Source organism: Alligator mississippiensis, chromosome 1 (assembly GCF_030867095.1).
Source record: "Alligator mississippiensis isolate rAllMis1 chromosome 1, rAllMis1, whole genome shotgun sequence".
Lineage (NCBI taxonomy): Eukaryota > Metazoa > Chordata > Crocodylia > Alligatoridae > Alligator > Alligator mississippiensis.
In genome coordinates this window covers 5,911,496-5,922,312 of record NC_081824.1, presented here as the reverse complement: position 1 = coordinate 5,922,312, position 10,817 = coordinate 5,911,496, and the positions used below count along the sequence as shown (strand labels likewise).

General features: G+C 56.8%; 1 protein-coding gene across 5 annotated transcripts in view; it reads right to left on the bottom strand.

The window, feature by feature from the left end:
* Positions 1-3,586: 3,586 nt before the first annotated feature.
* Positions 3,587-10,817, bottom strand: part of EXTL3 (exostosin like glycosyltransferase 3) — a 193,374-nt gene continuing 186,143 nt past the window's right edge. For all 5 annotated transcript variants that reach the window (XM_059728399.1, XM_019483814.2, XM_019483815.2 and 2 more), the window contains 3 exons: positions 8,192-8,336; positions 7,691-7,819; positions 3,587-4,141 (listed from right to left, as the gene is read on the bottom strand). In XM_059728399.1, coding sequence (XP_059584382.1) covers positions 3,932-4,141; positions 7,691-7,819; positions 8,192-8,336 — 484 coding nt within the window. In that variant the 3' untranslated portion in view covers positions 3,587-3,931. The remainder of the gene's footprint in view (positions 4,142-7,690; positions 7,820-8,191; positions 8,337-10,817) is intronic.

Sequence of the window (10,817 nt, the reverse complement as noted above, 5' to 3'; positions counted from 1 at the left end):
AGCCCCCAGAAGTCACCGACCCTGTGCTCAGCATCCCCTGCGCTGCAGGGGGAGAGAGGGGGCAGCCCCACGTTGGATCCGTGGAGGAGTCTGCACCGCTCCCCGGCCGAGTGGGGCAGACGGGCCGGAGACTCGGAGGTGGCATCACCCTCTCCCTTCCTTGCCTCCACCAGGGAGACCCGGCCCAGGCACCAGTGTCCTGCACCTGCCAAGGACCCCGACCTGGATGGCAATTGCCCCCGCCTTGCACGGTCCCAGGCAGCGTCCTTCACAGAGATGAGCACGGAGAAGCCAGGTGCATTGGCGAGTGCGGGGCGCAGAACCGCTGGGGTTTCAGCCTAATCCAGACAATTGCTGGCCTTAAAGACAAAAAGAACCAGGTGGGAACAAACGCCTGAGAACAAGCGCGCCACGCAGGGCTCCTGGCTTTCAGCTGCCCCAAATCCTGCTGGAAAGTTTCCGACTGCAAGAGCAGCACAGCTGCTTCTGTCGTGAAAACCGACCAGGTCCCCGGGGCAGCCTGCGTCTGTGCCACGGCAGCTGCGCCCCCGGCCAAGGGTGTCCGGTTCCAGGCGCGTGACGGCGCGTCGAACGCCCAACCCCAGCAGCGCCGACGGATGTCACAGCTTCCCCATCTCGGGGGCCGATGCCTCCCTCCGCTTGCCAGTCGTGTCAGTCATTGGAAGAATGACGCCCCCCCGCCGGGCTTGTTAAAATCATTTGATCACGAGTTGCAATGCATGTAATGCTACACGTTTCCACAAGGAGCAAGCTAAGGTCATCCATGCTCATCCTTTGGGACGGTATGCCAAGCCTTCTGCACTCACCGCCCTCGCACAGGAGTAAGAAAGGTGCTGCCTGAGGATGCTTTGGCATCCATCCAAGGCTGCTGACGGCCTTTCTGAAGGGACCGTTCCTCTCCAAAGGACTTGTGTAACCTGTGCAATAATTGTGTGGCTACCAAATGACATTGATGCTCAGAGACCCCATGACAGGCAGTCTGTTGCTGCGGTGGGAGCGATCCCATCACACGGCTCCGATTCCCGGCAAGGTTTGCACGGGCAATCTCCCGGACGGCAGCTGGGCGAGGGCAGGCCAGGCCACTGAAGCACACCAGGCGCAGGGCATAGGTTGCCAGGCCTGCAGACAGCTCTTCCCCCTAAAGCACCACCCCGTTACCTTTCCAGCCGGCGTCCAACCCAGGTCAGGGTGGTTTGACACGGACAAGACCGGGATCTGCATTTCAACTCGTGAGTGCTGCGCCTGATTCCTGGCCCCGTCACACACTAGTCGCTAGTGCAGGAAGACCTGGCTCGCACCGAAGCAATCGAGTTACAGGTGAATTGTGTGCCCCCCTCTCTCCCGTCTCAACCTTGAGACCAAGACTGGCGGGGATGTTGGGTGGGGACCCACAATTACCTGCCAGCTGCAGAGACGCAGCCCAGAAGTGACGCGTCCCTCGCAAGCTCCCCGCCGACCCTTACAGTAACCGCAGGGGGGTGGTTGTAAAGGAAGGGAAACAAGTTGGGTCTCAGCCTGCCTGCGCCATGCGTTGCTCCTGGACTCTGCTCTGCAACACCAGCTCGCTGGACGAGCAACGGGGCGAGCGGCAGGGCTGAAAGGGAAGGGGCAGCAAGGGGGGACCTGGCTCAGAGGGAGGGGAGGGGAGCGCTGGCCTGCTGCGGGGGCGGCCTCCAGCCTGCCTCAAAGCCCCCGAGGGAGAAGGGAAGCAGTTAACGCCGTCCTTTAAAAACAACCCAGCCCTCCGCAGGTCGGCTCCGTGCAGCCAGAACCCGGGCTGGCGCCTGCATCTGAGCATGCATACCGGAGAGACGCGGGGACAGCGCCAAGGGGCTGTTTGACATCGCCAAGATGGGGCAACAGGGGCAATCGGCACTGACTGACAGAGCTGTGGCCTGCCTCGGTGCTCCAGAGCAAGTCGAGCAACATCACGTGGAAGGGAGTGCAGCAAGGCTTATTGGCATGGGATGGGGCAGGCAGCCTTGTAAGAGCGCCAGGCCTGCTGGGACGTCGCTTTAGCCTGCCTCGGCTGTCTTACACACAGGGAAGGGCTCGTGTCTGTCACAACCCAAAGTTGTGATTTTTGTTTGTGTGCGTGCTTCGGCACCGCTAAATTATTTCCCGCCAATTTGTCGCTTTCTTTGCACGGTAGAGCTCTCTGCTGCTAGAGAGAGCTCTGGTGCAACGGGGGATTTCCCGCCGAATTGCAGCTTCTTTGCAGGGTGCATTTCTTTTGCATCGCAGTGATACACGCTGCAAAGGGGTTCCCGCCATTTGTATTCGGATTCGCGCCATATTATTGGCCCATTCCTAATATAGGCACATGTGGCGGGTAGCGATTGGCTTGCTAGCCGTACAAAAGGCTTGGGTAGTTTCCGCCCAAGCCGGAGGAGGGAGGACGAGAGAGATGCTGTGTGAAGATCTCCAAGAGCTGCGGTCCCGGCACGCCTCCCCTAAGCAGGCAATAGAGGCGACAGAATCGAGCCTACGGAGCTTTCACTTCTCGCCTCTCCCCGTCGCCGAGCGCAATCCCAGACGTATCCCTTTCCTGTAACTTCGGACCCACGGAGCCTAAGTAACTCCGGGGAAACTTTTCGAACCCAACCAAACCGGACCCGCGGAGCCTGAACAGCTCCGTGGGAGCAATCGATTTGTTGTGTTCCTCTAGCGAGGATCTAAGCAGGAGCTGTGCCTGGAAACCTGTCCAGCCTACACCAATACCATCTTTGGGTGTAAGTAAACAATCTTTTCAATCAACCATTACGCCTCCGTAACTAATTCTAACTCACGCGTGCCGAACCGCTCCGCAGTTCTCTCCAGCCCCGCGTGCCCGGGCTGCTGGCCACAGCCCGCGTGTGACGAAGACGGGCCCGGCTCGCCCCCGGCTCGCACATGGCGGTGAGAATGGGATCGGTATCACCGCCACACATGGCGACAAAGGTAGGATCGGGGCTCGGCCCGCACAGTGTCGTCACCCCTCGTGGAGAACAAGCATGTTTGAAACCTGTGAGCAATGCTGCACCTGGTGCTGTCCCGGGGAGGAGGCCACTTCCCCGCACGCTTGGATGCATGGGGTGTGCACATGCATGCTCCGCTTTGGACAACGAGCAGCCCCTGCCGCCTTGTCCCGGACAAGCCTTGGCCCCTCTGGACCTGGTCGCAGGCCCTCCGTAGCACAGAGGCCAGTTCCAGATGCTGCAGTCCCAGGGGAAAGTCCAGCTGGCTGGAGGACAGGGGCATGGAAACACTGGGAGCTGGGGTTGGGGTTGTGGAGGTAACCCCCTGCTCGTCCAACTCGGGGCTGGGAAGCGCAGTTTGGCGTGTCAGGCGGAGGGTGAGGACCAGGTTGGTACAATTAGGGCACAGGAGCCTGAGAGGAGAACCGCAGCGGCTCCCTCGCGGGCAGATGGCACGCAGAATAACACGGACATGGCAGCTACCGCGGGGCTGAGACCCACCGTCCCCGCTGAGGCATGTGCACCGTATGTCCTCACCTACAGCATCCCTCAGTGGAGGCAGGTGCAAAGCGAGGGGGGGAGGAAAAAAAATAGCCTCACACAGCAAATCTAAAACACTTTCATTTTAAATAACATTAATCATAATTAAAAAAAAATGGTGGCCCTTGGCTACCGCACTAGCTGAGCCACTAACCAAAGTCTCCGTTTCCTCAGTGTCTGACGCTAGGAAGTGTCTTTACACAGGACGTGGTTGGGATCTGTCTCGCGCGACGGTGTCGCCGTGGGAAGTGAACGCGCCTATCGGGATCCAGGATCTTCCCGTCCCTCGGGGGAAGGCCACTGTCAACACTGGGGGCATCGCTCCCCGGGAACCTCAGCCAGACCGTCGTCTGCCAGCTGCTCACCGCAGTCCAGCGTGCCGAGCGCGCCTGGCCGCCTGGCTCCCCTCCTCCCTAGATGAACTTGAAACACTTAGTCTTGTCGTGGGGCAGGCGGGTCTTGAAGAGGACCGAGTCCACGCGGAACTGGGTGTACAGCAGGGGCATGTACCCGTACACCTTGACGAAGAAGTTGATGCACTTGTGCCGCTCGTGGAAGTGAGAGTCGTCGTGCGAAAGGGCCTGGGGGCAGCCTGGGCAGCGGAAAGTCCAGCGCGAGGTCACCTGGGAAGAGAGGGACAACGTCAGCATCGGCCGGCACATGGCTTGCAGGTGCTGAGCTGCACACCTGGCTGCCACTGGAGCGCGGCGCTTGGCCCTCAGCCTACAGCAAAGGCAGGGCACCTGAAAGCACCAGGGCGTGCGACACGCCAACTTGCGTGAAAGCTCGGGCTCCCTAATGGCCCCAAACGTGACCTTTAGTTGAGTGCCGGTGTTCAGGAACTCGGGTGTGGCGTCCCATTCAAACACGGGTCCCCCTCCCAGCACAACCCCGGGGACATCCCGCTGGCCACTGATTTGGAGAGCAGCACGAGAGATCAGAGCTGCTCCAAGTGCGCGCGCCCCTCGGGGCTCAGCTCTCGTGTGCAGAGCAGCTCACCTCGTCCCAGTTAAAACCTTTGCTGTAACCTCATTAGCCGCGGCCTCGCTGGAATCATTCCCGTGCACGAGGGGCCTGGCTCCGCAATGCTGGACTGGGGAAACGGCTAGCTATTCTGGTGCAGGGTGCCACTGAAACGCCCCTTGTGTACCCAGCAGTCCCCAACAGCTGGCGGAGACCTCTCTTCAATGGCATCCGTCTAGTTATCCACTCCCACTCATGAGGACCCAGCAATGCTCTCACAATCACATCACTGCCAATCCTACTCTTTTTAGTCAGTCCGTGTCTGATGCCGTAGCGGCTCTATAACTACCAAAGTTATGTGCAGAGGTTTCCTTGCTCAGCTGCCTCTGCATTATATCGCTGGGCACGTTTCTGAGCTACTGGAAGACGCTCACTTCCTATCTACCAAAAGAGATCCCAAAACAGAAAGGGCTTGACCGGGTGCTCCTGTCCTTGCTGCGTGCTGGCTTCCAGCAAACGCGCCGGGTGATGGAAATACATGGAAACACCTGGCCAAGAAGGAAATGGGTCAACTTTCGTTAGGGGGGATGAAGATAGGGAAGAAAAGAGAGCGAATGGGAAACAGAGAGGAAATGCACCCCCCCAAACCTCCACCCTGCTCCTGGGAGAGTCACGTCTTCCTTGCCGGCTCTCAATGGTCTCTCTTGCTTCCCAGCATCGCCAGGTCAAGGAGGGAGCCATGGATATCAAGACGGCATAAAAATGCCCGCTCTCAGGACATGCTTCTTGGCCCGAATGGGTGTAGGAAGTGACCAAAACTAGGGAGCTCGAGCATATCCAACGCCTGCACCGCTTCTAAGAGACCCTGCCTGCCATCCCACATCCGCGTGGCACCGACAGCAACGGTGCCTATGGGAAAGGGATGCCGGGAGACACCGGGGGCTGTTTTTAGCTGCAGTAAAGGCTCTGCCCCTCTTGCTCCTCGTTTCATCTCCCTCCTCCCAGCCACTGTTTTCCCTTAGCACGCCCAAGGGCACTTCTTGGGCCCCTAGCGCTCTTCTCCCCAACACAGACTCTCCATGCCAGTCAAGCCCGAATGATGCCATGAACGGGCACGGAGATGGGGACGCAGGCCCCCAGACACAACCCCAGCAGTGCGCTGGATGCCTTGCATACAAAGAGAGCCAGGTGGCAGGTTCAAAGCTATTGGAGTAGCCTAGATGCAGACCTGCCCAGGTGAGCTGGGGGTATCTGCTGGCTGGGCTCTGCAGAAGATATGTACACTTGATGGAGGACAAGGCTGCTCCAGGCATGATGGGAAACATGGACGGAGGGAATGGTGCAGGGCGGACAAGGGCAATCCTGATTTTACTGCCCCTTTCTGCAAGGCGCCAAGCTCTGGGATACCCTGGGCTACAGCAGGGCTGGCCAACCAGTGGTCGCTGTGTGGGGCACAGGGGACAGGTAGCACAGCAGGAGGGAGCAGAAAGCAGAGCAGGCGTGGGAAAGGGATCAGACTGGCACTCGAGGAAGGGGAATGGCTAATTTGTGGCATACCTGCCAAAAAGGCCAGCTCCCAGTGGTTTAGAGAGTTTGACTGGATGAACCCAATTGGCTGCTACCGTTCCTAAATCGAAGGCCGCTGAATGCAGACCACCAAGTGTTAAACGAGCCACTGGCCAAACTGGGATTAGACTTCAAGAGGCCTGTTTCCTCTTGGCCGGGATTACGCTGCTTTATCTTCTTAGATGACAAACCAGGAGCCTGGGATGACGGATGCTGAAGTCAAATCTGCCTGCTGGATTTCACAGGGCTACACAGAAGGGGGCCTGGTGAAGACGGCACTTTGCTGGCTTGTGCCCCAAGCCCGCGGCAACGATCAACAATAAAACCGGAAGGGAAGCGCAGGAAACAAGGCGCCAACCCTCCCCTCCTTGCACTCACCTCGCTGCTCGTGCAGGGGCTGCAACGCTCCAGCGACGGGCCCCAGGTCTGAACCCTCGGACGAACGAATAACCCGAGATCGAGGCACCTGGGGTAGGGCCTGTCCCTTGGGCAGGGGCAGAGACGGGCCTGTGCCCGTAGAAGTGATGAGTGCCCCCAACCTGACGGGGTTGGATGTGCCCGAAGTGCTGGACCTCCCCTCTGAAACCCAGGCTACACCGACGCGCGTCAGCTAGGACGCACACTGCTCTTAAACGAGGATGAGACTCCCCTGGGGTTCAGCTCGAGGGGAATTCAACCTGGAGAGTCCCTGTGCAGTCCCTGGAGCCGACCAACTATCAGCTAATGACTGGAAAATCAGGATCCCAGGTTGCAACCACTGCAGCGCTCCCCTTTGGCTGATCAGCAAGATTGGGACCACACCAGGGCTGCCCAGTAGTCCCGGTCCTATAGACGATGAGTGACCGCTGGCCCACAGGGACGCTACTGGCCACACGTTCGATTTAAGGAGCAACGGAAACCAGCCACGAAGTTAATCACGTGTATTTTGTGCAATAACTTGGTGGCTGGCTTCCTGTTTTATTGCACCATTAGCTGCCTGACCGTGGTACTCTCCTGCCTTGGGGGTCTTCAAGAGGAGGCTGGACAGATATTTGGCTGGGGTGTTATGACCCCAGCACTCATTCCTGCCCGGGGCGGGGGGTCAGACCTGACGATCTGCTTAGGTCCCTTCTGACCCTAAGCACTATGAAACTATGGAGCTGGGTTACACTTTTAAGACACGATTAACTGGTTAATCATGTCTGAAGTGTAATGTCTGGCTGATGCCTAAGACATAGGCAGGGCAGAGGGGAGAACAAATGACATGCTTTCTAAAGGCAGTGACTTGGACCCACACAGCCCTCCGCGGTCTGGGTCTTGCTGGTCTCAAGGACTGTTTCAAACCCTGAGCACAGCTGGAGGGGGGTTCAAACAGGCCTGGGCATGAAAGGGCTTGAATTAGGGGATTCTCAGGGACCTGATCCAGCTCTGGCCATCAACTCTGCCCTATGCTGCCAGGCACATCTACCCGGTTAGGTCAAGTGTGGATGGCGCCTGAACCAACTCGAGTCCATTTAGACAGCAGGAGATCTTGGCTGCATGCGACTGGATACCTTAGCCCTCCCCAACTTGGGCTCGGAGGCGGCGACAGGTGTGTTTTCAGTGGCCTGGGATAAATAATGGTTTCTCCTGAAACAAAGACAAGCTCCCATCTGGCTCTTTACCTTGATGGGTGGTTTCCTGGTGATATGAGAGACGAGGAAGTTCATGGCAATATCCTCACAGTTGATGTACTCATCTACCATGTCGCGGATGGCCTGGGGCATCACATAGGAGTACAGGTATGCGTAGTACTGCAACACATGAGCAAGATTCACCAGCTGTAAAAAACAGAGCTGGGGCAACTGGTGACAGACTAACCTCGGGTGCAACCCAAAGCCCGCGGGCGACAAACTCCCCCTGCCTCGGAAGAGGCTCTGCTTCTTAGAGTCAGAGCAGCAAAAAAACCCTCTTTGTTACAGACCTGCAACTACTGAGTCCCCGGGCCGGGTCCCCCACAGCTCACTGCCTCTGCTTGTGGACTCCTGCTCCACTGGGGCAGATGACAGGACATGAGGAGTCCTGTAGGGACACGTCCCTCCAAGGGAATCAGGCCAGTCTGCTGCCCATTGCTTCCCTGCACAGGAGGAAGGTACTGAACATGTCAGGGGGCCTCTTGCTCTTACCTTGTGAAAGAAGGCAGCACCAGTGAGCACCATGGACAGTTCGCACGAGTAGTTAGAGTTATAGAGCCAGGACTGATGGGGGATGTCCCACGCGTGGTACCGCCCGGGGAAGCCAACGATACGGTCCCTCGCCTCTCTCCAGACTCTGCCAACAGAAAGGAGACGTTTCAGCGGGGAAAGGACATTAGCACGCTCGGACGCTGGAGGAGAGACGAACCACCCAGCTCACGACAGCAGCTCGGCGGTAGAGGATCAGCCACGATTTGGGCTAAACTCTTCCTGTTGACCTCCCTTGCTGTTCAAGTCCCTTTCCAACACTGGGTGTCATGCAACTCACAGACCATTCCCTACCCCGCACGTTGAGATACTAGGCCTAGGGAGACCAAGCCTTGGCTGGGATGATGGAGTTGGGGCTGGTCCTGCTTGGAGCAAGGGGTTGGAGTAGATGTGACCTCCCGAGGTCCCTGCAACCCTCCTTTTCTATGATTTTAAGTGGGAAATGCACCCCCTGCCAACAGATCCTTTTACTCCAGCATCCCACCATGCTTTATGTGCTCCACCCAACGTAATCGCCGTTTCTCATCTCGCCCACCTCCCTTCTCAGAGAGGGAAAATGCTCTGCCTATAGTCGGAGCCTGGGCCTGGGAGTCAGGAAATCCAAGTCCTGTTCTTGGCTCTTCTTTTATCATTGTGAAGAGGTCCTTAAACTCACCCTGGTGCTCAGTTTTCCCATCTGTGAAATGGGGACAATGCTGACCTGTCTCACTGGGGGGCTGTAAGGCTGATGCTTTTAGCATGTGTAAAACACCCCAACACTCACAGATGTCGAGCGCTGGACTTCCACGAAGCAAGAATTGGTTCGGGGCTTTGCCCGTGACCCGCCACTGCCACCCAACTGTGTGCGAGATGGAGCTCCTGCCCGCAAACATCTACTCTACCCTTTTGCCCACGCAGGTCCTGGTATCGCGGGTGCCCCATGTAAAGGCTTTTTATGCTCCCTTACACCTTGACACATCCATACCAGAGAGCTCAAGACCAAATGGGAAAGGTGACCTAGAGAGCGAGCAAGTGCTCGTAATACCCTCTCCTTGCCTGATGCCCTCCCCTCAGGAGGAGCCCACAGGGTTATTGGGAAACCACCAGGAATGATCTAAAAGCATACCAGTAATGCCTAACCTAGGCATGAATCCAACTCGATGTTGCAGGGCTGCTGGCTCTTTTCAGATCACTTCATTTGATCTGATAAATGCCTAAGACCTACTGTATTTACTTGAATTCAAGACTAGACTCTCTCCCCCAATCACCGTAGGGAGACAAGTCTTAGATTTGAGTACCTGCCTGCCTTAGATTTGAGCAACAGGTGGAAGCACAGCTCTGTCACTGCTTTGGTGGGACAAATTAGATCACAACTATTAGGGGGGTTGTCTTAAATTCAAAGCAGTCTTGGATTTGGGTAAATACGATACATTAACCGCGGTCTCTAGTCTAACAGAACATGTCCTGCGTGGGAGGCTCCTCGCTGCCAGAAGGGGTTTTCCCTTGATCGCAGCTGGGAAACAAGCCAACACTTGGGGACCGTCTTGCACCCCGTAGCGTAGACATGCTCCCTCCTACCCCAACCTCCTTGGCGGTGCTAACAGAAAAAGTCTGGAAGCCCCCGAGCGCTCATCACGCTGGCGATCACGGTAAGAAAAAACCCCAACACGTTCCCTAGAGTTGCTGCCAAGAAAATGAACAAAAATCCAGTGCAACGCTGTAATGCAAATGTGAATAACTAAGGCTGCCAGCTTCTTTACAGCCAGCGCCCGCCTGCCAGGCACCTCCTTGTGCATTTTCCCATCATCCACCAGGCCTTTGTTTTCAAAGTTGGGGCACAAACTATTCAAGCGCCAATGAACTCGTTCCACCCCCTTCCCTTTGTGGCGCTCTCTCTGCCAGCACAATCGACCCCTGGAATTCAGGAGCCGCTTTTATTTTCCCTCGCATAATTGTCTACCATTTTTTTCCCTTTAACAGGTGCGCAGAGGCCCGGGCTCCCAGCCCCTGCTTCTTAGCAATATAATTGTCACTCTACTTACTGCTCAACAGCAGATGGAGGAAGACGAAGCGTCAGCCCTAAGAATTACAACCTACGGCATATAATAAGGTTTAGACAAATAATGCAATTATGGGGCAATGGTTACTAGGCAATGCTTCGGTCTCAAAGTGTCGCCAGTCTCCCTTCCCTTGGAAGCAGGCGCTCTCCGGTGCATTAACAGCAGCAGGCAATGTCAGAGAAGAGTGCTTTGAGGACGGGAGAGAGGGGTGAGCAATAATAATACCACGCACTTACAGAACAATTTTCCTTCAAGGCTCTCAAGCATTAATCAATACAGCCTTAACCAGGCACTGCTTTAAGGCAAATAAGCATCGCTGGCTTGCAGCTGGGGAAAAAGGGAGGTTGAGGGGACGGATGGGAGCTGCCGGGGATGACACAGCAGCGAGACTACCTGGCTCAGAGAGGCGAGCACTAAGTGTAGGCAGCAACCTACCTGGGCTGATGCTGATCCCACAAACCACCCCGCCGCCGTAAGCGGCAGTGCCTGAGAAAAAGGGTGACCACGTCTTCCATACCTCTGCTTTAATG